Here is a 24,185-nt window from a genome sequence, read left to right as displayed (position 1 = left end):
GGCTGGGGCTCCTGTCCCAGAGCTGCAGGGTGAGGGCTGGGCTGGTTTTCATCAGCAGAGGGAGGGCCCCATTTGCATGTCCCCTGCTATATAGCAAGCCCTGGGTGGGACAGCTGAGGGAGGGCAGGGCCCAGAGCAGATGTGAGTGTCTGGGGGGATGTGTTTTTATGCTCTAGACTCTCATGGAGGCCGAGTTTTGAACATTGGAAATGGAAATGAAACTCAATCACAGTAGGAATGTTTCAGTGAAAGTTCAGGTAATGATCGAAAAGTAATTAACTTTATTTGGAGGAAAATTAGTCATTGAATATGTTGATCATACGCTGTGACCCATGCCAGTAAACCCATAACTTTGGGAGGCCACAGTAGGGGGATCACTTTAAGCTGAGAGTTTGAGGCCAGCCTGGCTGTCAGCCCAGTGAGACGATGTTTTATACATATATATATCTCACCCGGCCACTGTTGGTACACCTGTAGTCCCAGATACTGGGGTGGCTGAGGCAGTGGGATCACTTGTGCCCATTACTTGAGGTTGCAGTGAGCTATGAATATCTGTTCTGTAGCCTAGATTGCATAACACGACCCTCTTTCCAAAAGAACAAAGAAGAAGAATAAAAGAGAAAAAGGCAAAACAAATATTTATGTCAGATTCCAGTAATTTTGTGTGATAAAATGGTCAGCCTCATCATTGTAGCATTTATGCCCATCAGGAATTCGTGTGCATGTGGGCGGGTGACAGAGTTCTAGTCACGGAGGCAGGAGAGATTCTCTGTTGTGACCTTGCTGATCCTTCAGGGGAAAGTTCAGAAAGGTGTCCTCTCTCTTCCACCCTTGTCCTATCTGCGTGACCCTGAAAACACTCTCACCACCCACACAAGAGGGGCCTGGGGGATGAAGCGGACGTTTTCTGCATATCAGTGTGAAACGTTGAGACAAGAAGCTCCTTGGGTGCATGAGCTTTTGAAATTGGCAAAGATGGAGCCACTCACACCCCGGCTTCTTGTTTCATTAGGTTATGATTTTCCTTATTGTTTCGTTATTTCATGTTGCCTTTACTTTTTGCTAAAATAGCCAGATATGATGGCCTAGAGGCATTAAAACCCAAAGTACCTGATTTCCTAGTCAGGAGCCCCAGCTGAGGTGAACAGTGGCGTGCGGTTCACTGTGTGCTAGGACACGGGGCTGAAAGCTAAGTGTGGGCACGGAGCTATTTTGTCTGCATCAGCGAAAAGTTCTGTGTATTCCCTGGATGAGATGCTCATGGAGACCCTTGAGAGAATATTATTTGTTGATCAATCACACTTCAGTAATAAAACTGGAAGTTATTAAACAGAGTTTCATATCATGGAAGAAAAGTTTCCATTACAATGTTGTGCTCAACTGGAGGTAAAATCAGCCCATGTGGGAGAAGTCATTGCCCTTTGTAGGGCTTGTCAATTAGCAAAAAAACTTGGATTGAATTGGTATGTTTTTAGAGTAGTACATGAACTTGGGATATTTTGCAAACAAAAGGGTTTCTCAAGAGTTCTGGAAAACCTATCAAAATGAACAAAAACCTAAGGAACTTCTAGATAGACTTCTAAATCCTAGAGACCCAACTAAAGTAAACAGGAATCATGCAAAAAAACCAGCACAGGGGTTAAACAAATGTTGTAGGATGTCATTACCCAGAACAAGGAGAGTAAACCTAGTTTGTGATGCTGTCTAAGCTTGTGAGGGATCACCACTGCTCACGTAACACACTGTCCACTCATTGGAAATATTTTGAAAATTTTGAAAATTTTTATCAAGTTAACATTATGAAATTTGAATGTCACAGTTTTAAGCAATTCTTGAACTCCTTCACCATTCTACCATGAGCACTTGCTTACACCATTGTGGTCCAGTCCCTGAAGGACACATCAGTTGTTACCCTATGACTTGGTAGCAACTGAACAAACATTTAGATTTTACCACAACCACTACCATTTTCCCTATTGCATGCGAGAGTAAACAATTTGGAAGCAGTTTATGCATTATAGACACTCCTATCACCACAGATCAGGGTCCTTTTACTACATCTTTTTAGCAGTCTCTCATCCTGTTCAACCAGCACAGAGTGTGCTTTGGAGAAACATCAGGAAAATACTGGCCTTGAGCCATACTGGAACAAATACTCTTAAGGACTTTAAGGGAAACACAGCAGTGCAATTCCAGGGAGGAAACCCTCGGGTTCATATTTCACAACGACAGCATCAGTTCAGAATTCTAGACACTTGGAAGGCTGCTGTGGTAGAGAAAGTCAAACGGAGTATCCCTGTAGAACCTGCGAAGCTTCTGGTATTTTGAAGCCCAGAGCTGACCCACGGCCTTCAGGATAAGCTGATGACCTTGGACAGTGAAAAGCTTCCCCCCATGACATTGGACCAAGACCCTGTCTAACTCCTCCTCCTGCTCATCCTCATTGGTAGTATGATTTGTTCAAACTAATGAAATGTCTTCTATTTTTTGGAAGACCTCATTGTATTCCACCCATAATGACCTTTGCTGGCTTTTCAAAAATATTAAAAATATTTAATAGTTGCTGAGTGGAATAAGAAGTCAGATTCTCCTAGCTGATGTCTGTCCACTGACATCTGAAGGCCCATCCTTCCTCTTCCCTGTTTGTCCCACTCATGGGAATCCCAGGGAGGAATCACAGGTGCTTTCTCACCAGATGGCTGTCACAGGCCCAGACACCAGCAGACCCTCCCTGCTCCACCAGGGAACTGTTGTAGAAACCTGAGCCCGTCTCCCTTCCTGCCCTACGAAGCCACTTGGGACTGTGTTGAGGGGCCTGCCCTGCTCTGCAGACACCTCAGTAGTGGAGAGACTAACCCTTCCCGTGTCCACTCAGTGTGTGTGTGTGTGTGTGTGTGTGTGTGTGTCTGTGCCTGCCTGTGTGTGCAGGTGTCTGACACCATCAGAGCCAACATCTGCACTACATGTCGGTGGGTCCCTCTGCCCTCGAATCCTGTCAGATAGAATCCATGTTGGGAGCCTGGTGCTGGGACACGGAGCCCCACGGGGTCCTCCTGCTCTTGCTTAGGACGCTGACTCCGTCTGCCCCTGACGTCCTGTAGGCGCTTTATCCTGCTTGCCGGCTGGAAGGGACGTTTCCCTCTGTGTGCTGTGCTGCATCGTGCTGTCCAGGAAAGAATCTTTTATTGATTTTCGCACTCACTGAGAAGTGTTGATAATTAGTGTACATTTGGGGACAGGAGAAAGTGACTAGAACCCAACCTCGGCCTTTTGTGCAGGGCACAATATTTTCTCTCATTACCACAAACATGTCTAACTCAGAGACTGCAGAGGGAAACACAGAATCGTGAATTCAGAGAAGTTCCCCAGAGGGAACCGCTTCATGGAGAGGAAGCCCCGACCCTGAGAGGAAACCAGCCCTCACCCTCCACCTGCACCTGCCCTGGGCTGACTCTGCTCCTGTGTCTTGGGCGCCCCCTGGCGGCCCCGCGCTGCCCCGCAGGAGGTTTGTGTCTGGGCTCACACTGATGTCCCCTCACTGTGTCTCTGGCACAGTAGTACAGGGCCGTGTCCTCGGCTCTCAGACTGTTCATTTGCAGAGACACCGTGTTCTTGCCGTTGTCTCTGGAGATGGTGAATCGGCCCTTCACGGCGTCTGCGTAGTATGTGCTGCCACCATTACCATTAATGTCTGCCAACCACTCCAGCCCCTTCCCTCGAGCCTGGCGGACCCAGTGCATGTAGTAGTCACTGAAGGTGAATCCGGAGGCTGCACAGGAGAATCTCAGGGACCCCCCAGGCTGGACCAAGCCTCCCCCAGACTCCACCAGCTGCACCTCACACTGGACACCTGCAAACACAGACACATCCTGGTCAGAAACTGCCACACACACCCGTTTCTCTCACTCACATCCCCTCCCACACCCAATATCTCTAGTTCTCCATGAATTACCTTGTAACAGAGCTACAAGGAAAACCCAGCGCAGCCCAGACTCCATGGTGAGTGTCTGTGTTCAGTGCTGATCACCGAATGGGGACACCTGGGAATGCCGGGGCTGGGGCTCCTGTCCCAGAGCTGCAGGGTGAGGGCTGGGCTGGTTTTCATCAGCAGAGGGAGGGCCCTATTTGCATGTCCCCTGCTATATAGCAAGCCCTGGGTGGGACAGCTGAGGGAGGGCAGGGTCCAGATTAGATGTGAGTGTCTGGCTGAAGTTGTATGAGAATTGTAAGAGTTTATTATACATTATAAATTCTTCCTATGAGATCGTAATGTGATAAATACTGAGCATCCATCATCGTACTTCCTATTGGCACATGGACATGGACCATGTGCTGTAAGTGTCCATCTCTGTTCCATGTTACAAATGTGAGAGTCACCCCAGGGCATCGAGGGCCTGTGTAATGTGGCAGGAGCTCGCGTCTGGTGACAGTGAGCTCTGGGACCTGAGCCTGTGCTCGTCAGCACTGCACATGCCTCACCCACGAACCGTCTCCCGCACAGAGTGAACACGCCTAGTGCGGGTTCAAGGACTCTGTCTGAGAACATGTGTGGTTTTCCACACCTGGACTTTACCCCAACATAGGCAGAGGCCAAGGTGGATGCTGGTGAATTTTCTGGGTGTTTGGACATGTAATATATTATCTTTGTAAGACTTCTTACCAATAGTATTTTTATTATTTATGTGATATAAATTTAATGAGTTATAATTGACATGGGGAGAACTTCATATATTTAAAGTGTGCAATTGATAAATATTGATACATCCACAATCGTTATGAAGACAGTGAGCAAATCAGCTCTCAGTAATGTTTTCATCTTTTCTTCTGTCTTCCCTTCTGTCTGCTAACTTTCCTCCACCATCCCCTGGAGAGATGTTGATCTTGTTAAACTACTTTAGCTTTCATTTTCTAGAATAAGTAAAAATGGAATAATGTAACCTGTATTCTCATTAACTCAGTGTAAAGGTGAGTAACAGTGGTGCTGTGTTGTGTATCATACGTTCCTAGATGATAACAAGGCGTAGTATTCCAATGAACAAAGTTACAGTATATTTTCTGTTAAGATGTTGATCGATACACATTACTTACATTTTCTGGGTCTTAAAAATAAATCTGCTACTCAGCTTGAAGGTGTACACAAGTGAGAAACATATTTTTTAAAATTTTATTCTTAGAACAACTTTGACAACAATAGGTAAACTGCAGTAGTTGCAATTTTGCAAACATTATTTAATACCTTGGATAACTGATACTATAAGACTAAAAACTAACCTGAGATGGGGGAGAGATGAGTTTTGCAGGAACTGACAGAGCCAGGGAACTAGCTGCTCCGGGGCAGGGGCTGCCATATGCAATGGAGGCTACGGCAGGATGCAGCTATCAGCGTGCACTGGACTGCTGGAGGCTGAGCATGGCAAAGGCATCCTGCTGGGGAATTCTCAGGGGCCACGTGTTTAAGGGGATTCCCCTCCTTTAGACTCTGTCCTCTATAACAGGGACAGTCACAAAACCTCCCTTTTGTGAAGGTTCTCTCTGGGACAGAGGGATGCACACACTTCGGAAGTGCATCCAGAGCCACCCCCATCACCACTGTGCAACTGAGAATTGATCTGCTGCAAAACCCACAAAACTGGCATCCTGGGGGCACAGATGGACCCTGTAGGACCTGGGAGGGAAACAGACGTCCCCAGCAAGGTTATGTCCAGAGCCACCTCCCCGTTCCCTGTGGAAGAAAAGCCTCGATCTGCAGGGAAGGGCAGCGCATCTGGAAGGTAAGGACACCGAGGGAGAACCCCTGCAGCTCTGAGAGAGAACAATGAGGGACAACCAGGGACACTGTACCCCAGGAGGACGGGCAAGAATGCTGGACCATCAGCTCCTCTGGAGCAGAGATGGAGACACTTGGAGGCAGCACCCAGACCCCGGGCCACCAGCCCACTAGAAGTACAGCTCTGCTGAAGGGCAGAGAATCCCACCTCAGCCCACCCCCCATCCATTGACAATTGTCAGGGGGACATCACAGGGGAATGTGTGTGGCAGAGCTGACACAGACAGACCTCTGCAGGACAGCAGAAGGTGCAAACATAAAGCCTAGCAGGAAACAGAAACCAGGGTCACTGGAGGAATCTGAAGTCTCTGGTGGATGTAGAAGGAACAGCCTTCAACTGTGGTAGACCCAGCAGAAACTGATTCCAAATGTGGCCCCGAGGAGGTTGTCAGAAACCTCCACAATGAAGTCCTAGTCAAGGTAGGATATGAGAAACTGCAGGCAGAAGATGCATAAATACAGCATAGGTACGAAGGCCCCACCAACTGTCCAATGCAATGTGTCTGGCTATCCACAAAAATTGTAAGACTTTTTCAAGACAAAGATCAAAGTCATAACTGACAAATGATCGGAATGTGATTTGTAAATGACACAGTGTTAGAAGGATCTAATTCAATAGAACATTTAAAATGACCACAATTACTATTATACAAAAATCTCTACAGGAAAATACAGGCAGACTGTAGGATCAGATAGGTGCCTGCTACTGACAGATGGAAACATCAATAATGAAATGTAAAGCATGAAATAATCAAACAATGTGCTTGAGAATTGAAGAAGCCTTGGGTGCACTCGTCAGTAGAGTGGACTCAGCCCAAAAATGAAACCAGGGACTTAAAAAAGTGTCATTGGAAATTACACAAGATAAGTTGCAAAGACAAAAAGAGTGAAGAAAACAGAATATCCCTATGAAAATTGTAATATGGATATGTTTCAAATTACAAAAGGAAAATTAAAAACAAAGAGACAAAAAAAATAAATATTTGAAGAATTATACAGGCAACACTTTTCCAAATATTATGACAAACCCGAAGTAACATACACAAGAATCTCCTAGAATTTGAAGCTGGATAAACACGCATAGACACACACACACACACACACACACACACAACACATCCACCATGGACGTAGGTCTGTGCACCTGCAAGGGCTCCCACACGTCTCACACACACACGTGCCCTGCCCCAATATTACTCTTTCCACTTGGTTCATTTGAAAATATTTGTGTTCATGGCATGAAGTAGTTGTGCAAAGTGGAGATAATATTTTTCTAAGTGAAAGTGGGTCTATTTCAACCAGTATTATAAAATACAATTAAATATATTTTGATAAAACTGAATGCATGTATCATTTTTAGGAAATGTACAATTAAAAGGTAAAATAATATCCATTTTCAGCTCTGTGTTGGTTTGTTTTTAATGTGTGACAATAGCATCCTATCTAAATAGAAAGGACTTTTGAAATTTTTAATTTCTGCTTGATAAGTTTAGATTTTTTGTATTACATGTGTATAAAATGTCTAATGATCAAATCAGGTAAATAGCAAATTTATAACCTCAGACATTTATCATTTCTTTGTGTTTGGAATATGCAAAGTGCTGTCTTTCAGCTACTTGAAAATGTATAGTACGTATTAATTTGTTAACTACAGTCGTCCTGCTGTGCTATAGATGGATGGAGTGCCCCACATATATTTGTCAGGGAGGTTGGTTTGAAATCAAGAAGCTTCATATTTTCTTTTTTTTCTCTTTTAATGATCTGCCTGCCCATTACTGAAAATGGGGCAATGAAGTCTCCTACTCTATCATATTGCAGCCTTTTCATCCCTTCAGATTTTTACATAATTGCTTTATATATTTCAGTGCCCTGACGACAGGAGGTATTTATTTACAAAAGGGATATCCTTTTTATGAATTCACAAGTTATAATTATGGAAGGTCCTTCTTTTCTCTAATTACTACTTCTGATTTGAAGTCTATCGTGTTTCATATATGTCTAACTACCCCTGCTTTATTTTGGTTTTCATTTTCATGAAAACCGTTTTCATTTTTTTTTTCCCAATGCAATTCTTTATTACAACTCTAAGTGTGTGTTTGCAAACATTGAACAGAAGGGGAAAACAAAGACAATCCACACCATTCTCCCCCCAACATCTGTGGTAGAAATAGGGCCAAGAAGGATCGGGCTCTCAGGACCTGAGATGCCTTTATAACCTGGTAACTGGGTCCCATGCAGCCTCGGGAGACCTGTGTGTCCCGGCCTCCCCCGCAGCCTCCAGACACTGCTGGGTGCCCGCCTCCCGGACCCAGACCAGAGGCCGCTGAGTCCCGACTTCCCAGGTTGGACGGGAGACCGCTGGGTCCCAGCCTCCCCGTTAGCTTCAGGAGACCGCTGGGTCCGGACCTCCTGGACGGCCTTCGGAAACTGCTGAGCCTTGGTTTCCTCACTAGCGACTTCCTCTGAGCCTTGCGCTCGGAGCTGGCGGTGATGGTCAGCCAAGTTCATGAGAAACTTGGCTGTGTCGTTCTGGTAATAGGGCCGCCCAAATAGCAAGATTTCAGCCTCACCTTCCAGGTCCCACCGATTCACGTGAAGAAGGACGTGGGACACACACTCGATGTCCGGAATGTGCTCTCCGCCCGGGCCGAAGATTGCTTCCACCAACCAAGCCTCGAGAGGAACTGCCTTCGGCCTCGTCAGGAACTCGTAGTGGAACCAGTGGGGTATTTTGGTGAGGTTACCAAGCACCTCGAATAGCGTCCCTTCTCGCTGTTGCAGTTGCACAAGTGTTGGGGCCTCAAGTGCAATGGGGCTTCCCGCATGCATGTGCATAGTTCCCTGTACTGCGGGGAAGGGCTGCAATCCAGCAGGATGCAGCTGTATCCGAGTCTATGGACATTTCATGGGAATAACAGGAGCAGGAGTAGGCATAGCACCAGCCCTGCACTTTATCTGGCTTCACTCCCAGCGCCCCATCTGAGGAACACGTGGTGCTGCCCAACACATTTAAGCTTCTCACACAAAAGATTAGCAGGGCAGGAAACAGTCACAGTCTTTGCAAGGGCAGGGACTATAGCATTAGGGTGTGGCTGCGTTTACACAGTGAGTAAGGGAGGAATATGTTTAGATGCCAGTAATTCCACTGGAGTATTCTTTGGAACTCCCAGGCTTTCACAACATGTACACAGATGCAACTTAAATGCATAATTGGCTCAATGATAATGAAACGCATTAGTATAGGACCTCAGTCGCTGCAATATGCGAGTGTGTGTTGGGGTCCCCACTGCACTCAGTGCAGTGACCGAGCGCCAGGCTGTTATTAGACAAAGCCACAGTTGCCCCAGTTCTGCCTGTCGCCAGCCCATTCCCAGATCATCGGAAGGTGCAATCATCTGTCATTTCAAGCCAGATTCCAAAGTTTATTTCAAAATAGATGTCACCTCTGCACATCTACATGAGCTTTTGCTCAGGTGGCCAACAGCATTTTCATAGCACATCACCCACTATGGTGGGATTCTGGGGAAGCATAGACAGGACATCACCCCAGGACATTTGCTCCCACACACAGATGCCACCCTCCCATAGCCTGGAGACACTGGGATGTGTGTGCAGTGGGGGACAGTCAGTGGGTGGACATTCTCATCTTCCCCACGTAGGTGAGCATGAGGGTCTGCGGACAAAGTATGCACCTGGAGAAAGAGACCGGCAGTTGCATGTCTTCTAAGGTGGATTTAGTGGAAACACGGATACTGGTGCCCACCCCCTATTACTCTTTCTGATGTTAAGAAAAAAGAACCAAAACATTCACACCATACTTTCTGTCACTGAACGTTGTAGATGCCCAGAAGCCATGAAAGAGCAGCTGGAGCTGCCGGAGAGGTCTGTACCATTTCACAGCAAGGACCAGTTTGCATATGATCTGCATATAGACATGGATGGAAACACGTAAAGTGTATAAAATGTGTGGCATGTGAGTCTTTCCTCCCAGTCTGTCTGTTTGCTCTCCTGACAGTGTCCGTGGCTGTGCAGAAGCTCTTTAATTTGATCAGGCCCCATTTACTTACTCTTGTTGTTGCTGTGATTGCCTTTGGGGTCTGGGGAATGGACGCGCTTGAAGCTCTGACTCAGGGGGAGGTGGGGCAAGGGAAATATGCATTAGCTAAAGTTTTGTACACCCATAGTATGCTGAAATAAAAAGACTAAAATCAACAAAGTTATTCCAAGGGAGCAGTAGTCACATCTGTCCTGCTGGTCCTGTCCCTTCCTGCACACTCCCTGATGTGCCGTGTGGTGTTAGCACCTTCCTGTCTGACGGTGTAGCCATTTCATAGGCAGGGACTGTGCAAGGTGGCAAAGCCTCTCACACAGTTAACTGTTTCCTACTTTCAATGAGGACACAACTGTGTCTAGACATAGGCATGGAGAAAACTCAAGAATGGAAATTTCTTCATTAGAAGGATAGAGCATGGCATTTTCCATGAGGATCTCTCATGAAGACACACTACATTTTGGAAGAAATCTTTTCCAAAGCAAATGTGGTTTATACACAAATCCTTGTTCAATACATGACCCTGGTTCCCTCTTGATGACGGTGGGTGTGAGAGTAAAACCAGGGGACGAGTTTGCTCTCCACAGGAAGGAGGAGGACACAGGAGAGGGCAGTCAGGAGGAGCAGAGGGGGGAGGATGAGGAGGCTCCTGGACAAAGGACCATCTGGGGCAGGCACTTCACACAGGAGGGACTCGACTGCAGGGTGCTGTGTCATCATGTGGAGCCACAAGGACACCACTCTCAAGGACCAGGATGCCACCGCAGAGCTCTCAGCACACTGAGGTTTCCACCTGCAGGTCCCCCCGATGCCACAGGTGTTGAAGGTGACTCTGTGAGAGTCTCAGTGGACACATCCCACTTTGACCAATCACTCTCATTCTCTCAGCTACTCATGGCCACTTGCATTTCCAACGTGAGTCCAGGCCCAGGTGACAGCAGGAGGGTCCCAGCAGTCGTGGGTGACACAGTCCCATCAATCTTTCCCAGTCCCACAGGAGCCACAGCCTGGGCCACACCTGAGCTCCAGGTAAAGGGCCTGAGTCCTGGGATTTAGACACGGAGACCACACCCTCCATTTTCTAGGGGGAAGAAGGAGAAGACGAAGATGTGAAAATGGAACCTAGGGAGGAAAAAAACGGACTTGCACAAACAGATACAGTGGAATGTATCTGCATCAGGAATGTAGAGTTTTAAATGAGTAGAGTAAAACTGGAAACCGTTAGGTTTTATGAGACACTGACCCTGCCCAGGTCCCTGCATGTCCCAATCTCAAGCCCAAAGACTGTCCCACTCACGGAGTCCCACTGAGGTCTGTGCTGAGTCTGGTTGGAAAATGCGCAGCAGGTTCCCCTGGGCTTCCTCAGGCCTCTGACCCCTGTGACAACCGCAGGGTCACTTCTGTCCACGTGAGTGACATTCTGCCTTGTGTGCAGGTGAGAACGTGTTCATTTACTACAACAAGACGCTTCTAATTCAGACACTACAGGGAAGAGCACTGAACCAGAAAAGAATATAGGTCTCAGGTTGAAATTTCTAGAGAAGAGGCCCCAAACTCTGACAGGAAATGAACCATTATTGTCCCCTGGGCTGACTTTGCTCCTGTGTCTTGGGCGCCCCCTGGCGGCCCCGCGCTGCCCCGCAGGAGGTTTGTGTCTGGGCTCACACTGATGTCCCCTCACTGTGTCTCTCGCACAGTAGTACAGGGCCGTGTCCTCGGCTCTCAGACTGTTCATTTGCAGAGACAGCGTGTTCTTGCCGTTGTCTCTGGAGATGGTGAATCGGCCCTTCACGGCGTCTGCGTAGTATGTGCTACCACCATTACTAATGTATGAGACCCACTCCAGCCCCTTCCCTGGAGCCTGGCGGACCCAGCTCATGTCATAGCTGCTGAAGGTGAATCCGGAGGCTGCACAGGAGAGTCTCAGGGACCCCCCAGGCTGGACCAAGCCTCCCCCAGACTCCACCAGCTGCACCTCACACTGGACACCTGCAAACACAGACACATCCTGGTCACAAACTGCCACACACACCCCTGTTTCTCTCACTCACATCCACTCCCACACCCAATATCTCTAGTTCTCCATGAATTACCTTGTAACAGAGCAACAAGGAAAACCCAGCGCAGCCCAGACTCCATGGTGAGTGTCTGTGTTCAGTGCTGATCACCGAATGGGGCCACCTGGGAATGCCGGGGCTGGGTCTCCTGTCCCAGAGCTGCAGGGTGAGGGCTGGGCTGATTTTCATCAGCACAGGGAGGGCCCTATTTGCATGTCCCCTGCTATATAGCAAGCCCTGGGTAGCCAGTGGAGGGAGAGCAAGACCAGAAAAAAACTGGGTGACTGTACTGTGATTAATAGCTCATGTTCACTTATTTAACTTATAGACACATAGAAAACATGTGCTGTAGGTGTGAAGTTTCCATGTATTTTACAGATGTAAAAGTAGGCCTAGACACATATGGAAGTTGTGTGATATATCCAGAAACATATATGTGGGAATCTCAGTGTCTGGGCCATGATCCCGTCCTTGGAACCCACTGGAGACCAAACCTGGACATGCCTAGGGTGGATTCTAGAGCCCCGATTCTACAATAACAACATAAAGCCAATATCTTGTCTCTCTGCTTATTTTTTCTTAAAAATATATAGAATATCTGGCACACGGGATTAATGTAGATAACTGAACCTAAAATTTCCCTTATTATCTATTTGCTCCTTCTCTACCAAATCATCTATTAATTGTTCATGTCAACTTTAGTGAGGAATAGTTGATACACAGTGGCCTTAGCACAGTTCAAGTGTACAAGTGAAAGATGCTGACAGCACTGTCACCCTGGCTGCCATATGGAGGAAATCCATTTCCCCCAAGGTTACCACTTCCTCTTCTAAAATTCCTCCTTCTTTCTCCTTTCTTCTCCCTCCCTTTAGCCAGGCACCTGCTAACATAGTTTATGTTACTTCAGTTTTCACTCTCTCGAATTTGTAACAGTGGAATCATGTAGCAGGTGCTTTTTGTCTATTTTACTCACAGCACAGACTGTGGATGCAGCCACGCTGCAGTGTGCCTGACACAGCCATTGCTGTCAATGATGCAGTGTCCTAATGCATCATTTGGACAAAATACTTGTTTATTAACCTACTGATTAATGTTGGGATTGTTTCCAATTCCTTGCTATTATGGATAAAGCTTTTCTTCACCTGGGAGAAGGAGGCAGCTGAGAAAACAGCTCTTCTTCTTTTTACATCAACAACAGCAGCGTCATCATTCACATCAACACACCTGCACGAGCCATACATTAGCACATTTTATTTAATATTTCAGATAATAAAAGTTATATGACCTACAACAAACCTGAAATCTGCAGAGAGACCAGGACTTGCAGGACTCTTATACCACTGGTGGGACTGAAAATTGATGCAACCTCTGTGGAAAAGAATTTAGAGATACCTCAAAGAGCTAAAAATGGAAATACCATTAGATCCACCAGTAGCACTATTAGCCATCTACCGAAAAGAGCAAAAGACATTCTATAATAAAGACATCTGCACCCGAATATTTATAGCAGTACAATTCAGTATTGCAAGGATGTGGAAACAACCCAAGTGTCTCTCAATTCATGAGGGCATCATTCAGATTTGGTATATGTATACAGGGGAATATTACTCAATTATAGGAAACGACAGTGATCTAGCACCTCTTATATTTTCCTGGATTGAGCTTGAGCCCATTATCTGCAGCGAGGTATCACAAGATGGGAGGAATAGGCTCCACATGTACTCGCCATGAAATTGGCACTAACTGATCAACACTATGGTGCTCACACGGTAGTAATATTTTCCAGGGATTAGGTAGTGAGGGGGGTAAACTCACAACTAATGGATGAGGTGAGCATTGTAGATGGGAAGGACATGCCTCTAATCCTCGCGTGGGTGAGGCAAAGACATAAAATGTAACCAAAACATTTGTACCACCATAGTATCCTGAAATTAAAAAAAAAAAAAGAAAAAGAACTGCAATATTCACACCATCCTCTCTTTCACTGAACATTGAAGGTGCCCAGAGGCCGTGAGAGATCACATGGAGCTTCCAGAGAGGTCTGTACATTTTCACAGCAAGGACCAGTTTGCATATGATCTGCGTACAGACACGGATGAAAAGACAAAGAATATAAAACGTGCGGCATGCCAGTATTTTCTCCCATTCCGTAGGCTGTCTGCTCGCTCTCCTGATTGTGTCCGTGGCTGTGCAGAAGTTTATAATTTGATCAGGTCCCATTTACTGATTTTTGTTGTTGCTGTGATTGCCTTTGGGGTCTGGAGGATGGACACGGTTGATGCTCTGACTCGGGTGGGAGGAAGGCAATATATGTAGCCTAAACATTTGTACCCCCGTAATATTATGAAATAAAAAAAGATATGTTAAAAATTAAATAAAAAATACAAGAAATTATACAATTTGCACAAAAGCAATGTACCTGGGTGGGTTTTGTTGTACCGTTGCATTTAAACATTTTATTTTATTTTAATTGAAAAATAATGCATATACTTAATCTCATAACATGTGTTTTGTATATATATACCTTACATATTGACCAAATTAATGAAATTATCATATTCCTCATCCAAAATATTTATTATTTCTTTTTTATTTCACAATATTATGGGGTACAAATATTTTGGTTGCATATAATGCCTTTGCCCCACCCGAGGCAGGACTATAGGAGTGCCCTTCCCCCACACAGTGCGCTCAACGTGCATTACTTGTCAGTTCACCCCCCACGTCCCCACCTGTCGGGCACCCACTGAGTATCACTACCATGTGAACACCGTAGTGTTGATGAGTCAGCACAGATTTGCTGGTGAGCACATGCGGTGCTTGTGTTTCCATTCTTGTGATACCTCGCTTAGCAGGATGGGCTCCAGCTCATCCAGGGTAGTGCAAGAGGTGCCAGATCATCATTGGTTTTGGTAGCTGAGTAGAACTCCATGTGATACAGATATCACATTTTATTAATCCACTCATGTATTTTTTGGCACTTGGGTAAAATTTTATTTATTTTTGATTGACAATAATTCTATATATTGAAGGGATGTGACGGGATAACCATACATGTATACATTGTGGAATGATCAAATCAGCATAAATAGCATGTCCATCACCTCAAATGTTTGTTATTTCTTTGTAGTGAGAACATTAAATTCCAATGTTTCAGCTATTTTTAAATATGCAATACATTATTATTAACCATGGTTATACTGTGCAATAGAACAGAGAGCAGTCTGTGAGTGACTCAATTAGAAATCCAAAATATACTAAAATAATGTATGATAAAATATACCAGGGTGTCGTCTGGCTTTTAGTCCCTTTGACAAAGGCTGTAAATATCTTACTCACGGCAGATATTCACCTACTGACAATATTGCATATCCTTAATACGGAAGCACAGATTACAATTATATCTAGGAATCCCATGAAAAAATTTTTGAAAAGTATCCCTATATTGTTATGGGTTTGGCCATATATAATAGGGACAAGGAGGTCCACTTCACCTTAAACGCTGAAAGGATTCGCTTGCCTAAATCACCATGGAAATAGCACACATTGTCCCAAAACACTATCCTGTGGGCTTGGATGCTCTGACTCACCGAGTAGTGACTTAAAATTAAATTATTTCATTATGACTTACTCTTAGGTATGACAAAACAAGACCCCCATGTATCATCTCCTTACGCTGACGTAAGGTAAAATAGACTGTTCAAAGGTGAAACCCATTATGCAAGAGCAGTTAGAACAGAGGAGATTAACCCAACTGTGTCTGCTGTAGCCGTCCCCATTTGCTGTGTTTCACTGGGAGAGAATGAAGGCATCTCACGGTAGGTGCCTGCAAAGGTCATGTTGTGGCTCCACACGCTGTCACCATATGCATCTTACTAAAATCGCTGACTCCTGTCAATCAACAACTGGGAAACATTTTTCTCTTGTAGATTTGGTTGCTATGCTCTGATGGGGGCATATTTAAACAGGCTGCCAGGGACAGTTTACCAAATTTATTGAGAAAAAAAACACTATACATATCAGGAAATATGAAATAATCATAAATTATTTAAAATATATATTGTTGCCTTTAGCAAATAAACCAAGAAAATAAGCATGTTGCCAACTGTAGATGTGAACATTCCGAGCTGCGCTACTGTGAAGAGAGGATCCTGCGCTGACCTGAGTTGCCCTGCACGGATCCCACTTTCCCACGACACACACGTGCAGCCACACCCATCCACGCCATCCGTTCCTGCCGTGCGTCAGCTGTGCTGCTTCCACACACACGTGATCTCATCCAACAGGTCCGGGGTGGTGGCTGCTCCATTGTGGCTCTCTGCTCCTCTGCTCCAAGATGGTGTCACATTCATAGAGCAACCTCTCTCAAGGCCTCAGGGGAGCCCCCCAGGCTGATTTCCCTGCTCCTCACTTTATTCCAGAACCGCTCAACATCAGGTCCTGTCATCTGATGCCACTTCTCTAGGACAGACCCTGGGGCCCCTGGCCGAGCCCTTGCAGACTCAGCCCACAGAGTCCCCGTGTCCTGTTGTCCCCAGGAGGACACCTGCCTTCTTTGTCATAATGTCCCTGTTCCTCACCCTCACGTTGAGTGACCCTTCTCCTGTGGCCACCTCAGGGCCACCCACAGCGTCCTGCACCATGATATGTGCTCAGCAACACCTGAGCTTGCAGCTCTCTTGGGCTTTACATAAATCAAGTGTGTTTTAGTGCTGTAGGAATTTACAATTAAAAATACTATATAAATAGCTAAACTCAACAGAATAACTCTAAAGGAGCAGTGGGCACATTTGTCCTGCTGCTCCTGTCCCTTCCTCCATACTCCCTGATGTGCAGTGTAGTGTTACCATCTTCCTGTCTGACTGTAGCCATTTCATAGGCAGGGACTGTACAAGGTGGCAAAGCCTCTCACACATTCAACTGTTTCCTACTTATGAGGAGGACATATCTGTGTGTACAGGTAGACATAGAAATAACTCAAGAATGGAAATTTCTTCCTAAGATGGACGGTGCACCTCATTTTCCATGAGAGTCTCTCATGACAAACTATATTTTGGAAGAAATCTTTTCCAAATCCCATGTTGTCTAGGGACAAATCCTTGTTCAATACATGACCCTGGTTCCCTCTTGATGACGGTGGGTGTGAGAGTAAAACCAGGGGACGAGTTTGCTCTCCACAGGAAGGAGGGGGACACAGGAGAGGGCAGTCAGGAGGAGCAGAGGGGGGAGGATGAGGAGGCTCCTGGACAAAGGACCATCTGGGGCAGGCACTTCACACAGGAGGGACTTGACTGCAGGGTGCTGTGTCATCATGTGGAGCCATAAAGATACCAGTCACAAGGACCTGGATGCCACCACAGGGAGCTCAGCACATTCAGGTTCCACCTGCAGGTCTCCCCGATGCCACAGGTGTTGAAGGTGACTCTGTGAGAGTCTCAGTGGACACGTCCCACTTTGACCAATCACTCTCATTCTCTCAGCTACTAATGGCCACTTGCGTTTCCAATGTGAGTCCAGGCCCAGGTGACAGCAGGAGGGTCCCAGCAGTGGTGGGTGACACAGTCCCATCAATATTTCCCCAGTCCCACAGGAGCCACAGCCTGGGCCACACCTGAGCTCCAGGTAAAGGGCCTGAGCCCTGGGATTTAGACACGGAGACCACACCCTCCATTTTCTTGGAGAAGAAGGAGATAAGTTTTGAAAATAGAACCTAGGGAGAAAGAAAACAGACTTGCAGAAGAAAATAGAACTGAATTAGTTCTGCATCAGGAATGTTTAGTTTTAAATGAGGAGAGAAAAATCTAAAACCATTAGGTTTTATGAGACACTGACCCTGCCCAGGTCCCTGCATGTCCCAATCTGAATCCCAAAGACTGTCCCACTCAGGGGTCACACTGAGGTCTGTGCTGAGTCTGGTTGGAAAATGCGCAGCAGGTTCCCCTGGGCTCCCTCAGGCCTCTGTCCCCTGTGACAACCGCAGGGTCACTTCTGCCCAAGTGAGTGACGTTCTGCCTTGTGTGCAGGTGAGAACGTGTTCATTTACTGGAAAAAGACGTTTCTAATTCAGAGCCTACAGTGACGAGCAAAGAGACACAGAACAAGATAGGTCACAGGATGAAATTTCTAGAGAGGAAGCCCCAAACTCTGACAGGAAATGAACCATTATTTTTCCCTCCACCTGCACCTGCCCTGGGCTGACTCTGCTCCCGTGTCTTGGGCGCCCCCTGGCGTCCCCGCGCGTCCCCGCAGGAGGTTTGTGTCTGGGCTCACACTGATGTCCCCTCACTGTGTCTCTCGAACAGTAGTACAGGGCCGTGTCCTCGGCTCTCAGACTGTTCATTTGCAGAGACAGCGTGTTCTTGCCGTTGTCTCTGGAGATGGTGAATCGGCCCTTCACGGCGTCTGCGTAGTATGTGCTGCTACCACTAGGACTACTGATGGCTGTGACCCACTCCAGCCCCTTCCCTGGAGCCTGGCGGACCCAGCTCATGGCATAGCTGCTGAAGGTGAATCCGGAGGCTGCACAGGAGAGTCTCAGGGACCCCCCAGGCTGGACCAAGCCTCCCCCAGACTCCACCAGCTGCACCTCACACTGGACACCTGCAAACACAGACACATCCTGGTCAGAAACTGCCACACACACCCCTGTTTCTCTCACTCACGTCCCCTCCCACACCCAATATCTCTAGTTCTCAATGAATTACCTTGTAACAGAGCAACAAGGAAAACCCAGCTGAGCCCAGACTCCATGGTGAGTGTCTGTGCTCAGTGCTGATCACCGAATGGGGACACCTGGGAATGCCGGGGCTGGGGCTCCTGTCCCAGAGCTGCAGGGTGAGGGCTGGGCTGGTTTTCATCAGCAGAAGGAGGGCCCTATTTGCATGTCCCCTACTATATAGCCAGCCCTGGGTGGGACAGCTGAGTGACGGCAGGGCCCAAAGATAAGGTGAGAATCCTGGGGGACTTCATAGGTCATGGTATTTTATAGATGAAACCGTACAAACAGAAGCATAGAGGAGTCATGCAATGTGCCCAAGGCGAAGCACATATCTGGTGAGAGGCACCTGCAGTATCTGGCCTGAGCACCCCAACACTACATCCTACTGCTGCCCTGAACCAGCTCCAGGATCGATGTGAACATGCCTCATAGGTTTTGCAAAATCCCCTTTCTGTAATGAGAACGTGATGGCAGTTTGCTATATTCTAACGTTACAACTTCAAGGCTGTATCAAAGTTTGGACCGCCTAAATCCACACTGCCCTTGACACTGTTGTGCATTAACTTTGACATGAGCCTCACTCAGCTGAGGGGATTCAGGTTTTCACAAACTGTCTAATACAACTGCGGTTTCCTCTGTGTTGGGCCCAGGGCACATAAGTGGGGCCTGGAAGGATCCACTGCAGTTTGTCCTTACATTTCCCTCTTGCCAGGCAGGCCCACACAGGCCCAGGTACAGTCCATGGGGCTGCCACGTGCCTGGGACAGTAACCAGCCCTGATCTCTGTGGAAGTCACACTGTGAGTGTGAGTGGTCAGGCTGCACTCTCCACTGCTGCAGGTGGCCCTGTGGTCATACTTGACATTCACTAGTGTCCCCTCCCACCTGAACTATGGATCCTTCTAACACACAGCAGCATTTTGCAGTGAGGGTTGCTGTGTCTTGTTCCCTGATGTAGTGACTCAGGCCTGAGCACTGCAGAGCCGTTGTCCTCGGTCCCTTGGCCACCCGCAGCCATGTGGTTGATGCAATTGACCTTCCCAGTGTGGAATGCAGTGGAGAAACCCCAGAAACTGCCTCAGCCCAAGGGATTGCCCCTGCCTCCATGGGAACACACAAGCTTAGCCTCCAAAGCAGAGTTAGTATCTATCGGTGGGAAAGGGCCTTTCATTTTTGGCTGGTCCACAGTCATGAGGACCCCAATTCAGTGGCACCAGACCAGGTCTCAGATTCAGGGGAGCACATTGTGTCCCCAGTAGGAATGATCCTACCTGGGAACAACGATTTCTAACCAACCACAGTCTACTATTGTGGCAGTAAGAGGAAAGATTTCAGAGGTTGTTACCATGGATGTCACAGGGCTCCTTAACTGAGTGAAGGATTCACTTGATGGCAAATTCACTAAGACCTTTGACTCTGGAAGGTACAGAAACTCACTTTGACTGGATCCAGTGCATGTGTGTGTCTTTCCAAACACAAGGACTCACGCAAGACCACTAGCTCTGTGATTAGCATGCGTCCAATTCCTTTAGAGAAGGCTTTTCATAATGTTTTAGTGCCAACTGCTGTTGCTGCAGCTTGAAATCATCTGGAGGTGGGAACCAATCACAATGTTTGGAAATTAAATGAAACAATTCCTGTAGATTTTTCTTTTTGGCAACTACTCTAGTACTCTTTAATAAGTTCTCAACAATTTCAGATACTCGGAAGAGATAGTCTTACTCATTATTTTACTCTGAGCAGAATGTTAATCTTAACTCTTACTTATGTCCTGGAGATTTCCAACTTACCTCTCTCTGGGTAGATGCGTGTGCGACTTTTAGCATTCTCCAGGCCCTTGGTGATGAAATACAGGAATGTTCTTTGGTTGATGCAAAGCCTTTGGCCTTCAAGACCCTATCTGAACATCCTGCTGACTACGCCAGTTTGTGGGGCGTTAGCTAGGCTCCCAGCAAAAGTTGGGGTCCCTCAGACAGGGGTCGTCACAAAGGATGAAAAAATAGAAGGAATCAGATATAAAAATAAGACACAGAGCCAAAGATATAGTTTATAAAGTAAAGATTTATGAAGATAGGCAAAGGAGGGTGCCCAGAAGATTACCTGCCCTCCCACCAGACATGCAACCAAGACTGAAGTTTTACACAGATATTTATAATGTACAGAGTTTTGGTTGCCAGGGGTAGCAGGGCTGACATAGTAACAGGTAGTTTGGCTTAGGGTCAAAGTCTTCTAAAAGGCTTCTATAGATCTTTTAACTAACTCTGTTTAGGTGAACAATGGGTTATAAAATCTTCTTAGGGCAAACCTCTAAGTTTTATGATAAGGCTATTACTTAGGAAAAACAGAGACATCTTGGCTCTGGTTATTGTGTAAGAGAGATTTTCGAAGTCAAGCATGAGCTGTCCCTTATGCTATTTACTTTACCTGCATGGTTCAGTCTGGGCCCTGTTAGTAAAGCATATCTTATTGATCAGCTTTTATCTCTGATCAGCTCTCATTTCCTGGGGCCTGTCTTTGTTGATCAGGTCCACTTCCTGTGGCTCCATGCAAGACCTGCTTTGTCTTTCAAAGCAGGTGAAAACCACAGGCTTGAGACTGCAGCATCACCTTGGAATGCAGCTGCTACTGACCATTGAGACTCCCTCCTGAGGCCAGGCAGCTTTTGATATGCGAACTAATATGTTTACATTTTCCTTTAGGGCAAAGCCTTGCAACACTCCTGAAATCATTTCTGTTATTAAAAATATAGGGGACGTTTCTATAAATCAATATTTCTTACGCTCAACAACTAATGGCCCATAAATATTTGAAAAAATTCACAATGTCCCTAATCATCAGGGAAATGCAAATCAAAACCACAATGAGATATCACCTAACTCCAATGGCTTTTACCAAGAAGTCTCAAACCATTATATGCTGGCATGAATGTGGAGAGAAAGGTACACTCACACGCTGTTGGTGTGACTGCAAATTAATGCAACCTCTATGAAATATGAATCACATGTCAATAATAAAGCTGGAGGTTGATAACCAGTAATTCATATTACTAATGTAAACTTTTCATTAGAATATAGTCCTCAGCCTGGTGTAAAACTGGCTTTCATGACAGAAGTCATTGCACTTTTTAGAGCTTGTGGATTAGCCAAAACTGGGATAAAATTCATATGTTTTTGCAGTAGTGCATGAAATTGGGATGCTTTGCAAAGAAAAGTGTTTCTCACAACTTCTGGAGACCCTATCAAAATGAACAACAAGCTATGGGACTTTAGATAAAGTTCTAAGCCCTAGAGATCTGACAAATGTAACTTTGGAAATCATGCAAAAAAAATAATAGCATGGGAGTTAAACAAGTCTTGTAGAATATCATTACAGTGAAAAAGCAGCCTTGAGCTCGTTTATAAACGCACCTAAGCTTGTAAGGCATTACCACTACTTATAAAACACACCATCCATTCATTAAAAGTCTTCTGAAAATGTTCATCAAATTGACATTATTAAGTTGAAAATGTCACAATGTTAAGAGTTTCCTGAACTCCCTTGGCCAATGGTTCTACCATGAGCACTGTGGCATTAGGGTCCCCTCCCTGGAGGACACATCAGTTACTACCCTATGGCTTGGTAGCTGCACAGTTCAAACACTTAGATTATACCGTGAGTACTAGCATTCTCCCTACTGCATGGAAGAGTTAAAAATTCTTGAAAGTAATTCATGTGTTATAGCCACTCCTGTCACTCACAGCTTCAGGCTGCCTTTTACTGCATCTTTGTAAAAGTCCTCATGAAGTTCAACCAGGACAATGTGTGTACTGGAAGAGATATCAGAGCAATGCACTTGGGCCATATTGGAACGAATATTAGTAAGGACTTTTAAGAAAATACAGTAGTGAAATTACAGGGAGGCAATTCTTGGGTTCATATTTGACAACTACAGCATCAATTCAGAGCTCGGAGCACTTGCTGGCTACTGCAGTGGAGGATGCCAAAGTGAGAATTTTTATAGAACCAGTGAAGCTTCTGGTATTTTGAAGGCCACGGTTGACCCACGACCTTCAGGATAAGCTGATGATCTTGGAGACTGAAAACCTTCCACTCATGACATGCGACCGAGGAGTTAGGTCTTCCTTCTCTTGCTTAGGACGCTGACTCCCTCTGCCCCTGACGACACTTTATGCTGCTTGCCGGCTAGAAGGAACGTTCAGTCCTGTGTGCTGTGCTCCATTGTGCTGTCCAAGACAAAATATTTTATGTATTTGTGGATTTATTCAGAATTGTTGACAATTAATGTCAATTTGGGGACAGGAGAAAGTGATTGGAACTCATCCTCTGCCTTTTGAGCAAGTGACAATATTTTCTCTCATTACCACAAACATATCTAACTCAGAGACTGCAGAGGGAAACACAGAATCGTGAATTCAGAGAAGTTCCCCAGAGGAAACCGCTTTATGGAGAGGAAGCCACGACCCCAAGAGGAAACCAGCCCTCACCCTCCACCTGCACCTGCCCTGGGCTGACTCTGCTCCCGTGTCTTGTGCGCCCCCTGGCGGCCCCGCGCTGCCCTGCAGGAGGTTTGTGTCTGGGCTCACACTGATGTCCCCTCACTGTGTCACTGGCACAGTAGTACAGGGCCGTGTCCTCGGCTCTCAGACTGTTCATTTGCAGAGACAGCGTGTTCTTGCCGTTGTCTCTGGAGATGGTGAATCGGCCCTTCACGGCGTCTGCGTAGCTTGTGCTACCATCAGTATAAACAGTTGAGACCCACTCCAGCCCCTTCCCTGGAGCCTGGCGGACCCAGCTCATGGCATAGTCATCAAAGGTGAATCCGGAGGCTGCACAGGAGAGTCTCAGGGACCCTCCAGGCTGGACCAAGCCTCCCCCAGACTCCACCAGCTGCACCTCACACTGGACACCTGCAAACACAGACACATCCTGGTCACAAACTGCCACACACACCCCTGTTTCTCTCCCTCACATCCCCTCCCACTCCCAATATCTCCAGTTCTCCATGAATTACCTTGTAACAGAGCAACAAGGAAAAGCCAGCGCAGCCCAGACTCCATGGTGAGTGTCTGTGTTCAGTGCTGATCACCGAATGGGGACACCTGGGAATTCCAGGGCTGGGGCTCCTGTCCCAGAGCTGCAGGGTGAGGGCTGGGCTGGTTTTCATCAGCAGAGGGAGGGCCCTATTTGCATGTCCCCTGCTATATACCAAGCACTTGGTGGGGTGGCTGAGGAGAGGGCAGGATACAGAGAAAAGCTACATGACTGTACTGTGATAAATAATTGACTCCTATTCACTTATCCAATTTACAAACACACATAAACCATGTGCTGTAGGTGTCAGTGTTCGTGTATTTTAGAGACATAAACGTAGTCCGAAATCGGTATCGAGGGTGTCTGGTACGTCAAGTAGCACAGATCTGGGAAGATTTAGGCTCAGTGTCTGGGCCTATAATTTGATCCCTGGGACTCACTGCAGACTAGAGCTGGAGAAGGCGAGGATGCTATCTGGACCCTTGAGTCTGTAATAAGAATA

General features: G+C 46.4%; 1 pseudogene and 2 gene segments (V, D, J or C); all 3 read right to left on the bottom strand.

The window, feature by feature from the left end:
- Positions 1 to 3,536: 3,536 nt before the first annotated feature.
- Positions 3,537 to 4,100, bottom strand: LOC123621859 (the record flags this gene model as incomplete). The annotated part of the segment is given in 2 exon segments: positions 3,537 to 3,850; positions 3,953 to 4,100. Coding segments are annotated over 2 exon segments (360 nt in total), but the record flags the coding sequence as incomplete, so codon positions are not given.
- A 14,019-nt stretch (positions 4,101 to 18,119) lies between these two features.
- On the bottom strand, positions 18,120 to 22,076 carry LOC123643469 (annotated as a pseudogene). Its single transcript, XR_006736801.1, has 2 exons — positions 22,060 to 22,076; positions 18,120 to 18,531 (listed from the first exon to the last, which is right to left on the bottom strand). The product of XR_006736801.1 is annotated as an immunoglobulin heavy variable 3-23-like (transcript).
- A 1,145-nt stretch (positions 22,077 to 23,221) lies between these two features.
- Positions 23,222 to 23,788, bottom strand: LOC123621808 (the record flags this gene model as incomplete). The annotated part of the segment is given in 2 exon segments: positions 23,222 to 23,559; positions 23,664 to 23,788. Coding segments are annotated over 2 exon segments (384 nt in total), but the record flags the coding sequence as incomplete, so codon positions are not given.
- Positions 23,789 to 24,185: the final 397 nt, after the last annotated feature.

This window comes from Lemur catta, chromosome 1 (genome assembly GCF_020740605.2).
Source record: "Lemur catta isolate mLemCat1 chromosome 1, mLemCat1.pri, whole genome shotgun sequence".
Taxonomy (NCBI): domain Eukaryota; kingdom Metazoa; phylum Chordata; class Mammalia; order Primates; family Lemuridae; genus Lemur; species Lemur catta.
Note: the sequence above shows the minus strand (reverse complement) of the source record. Positions and strands in the feature narration are given on the sequence as shown.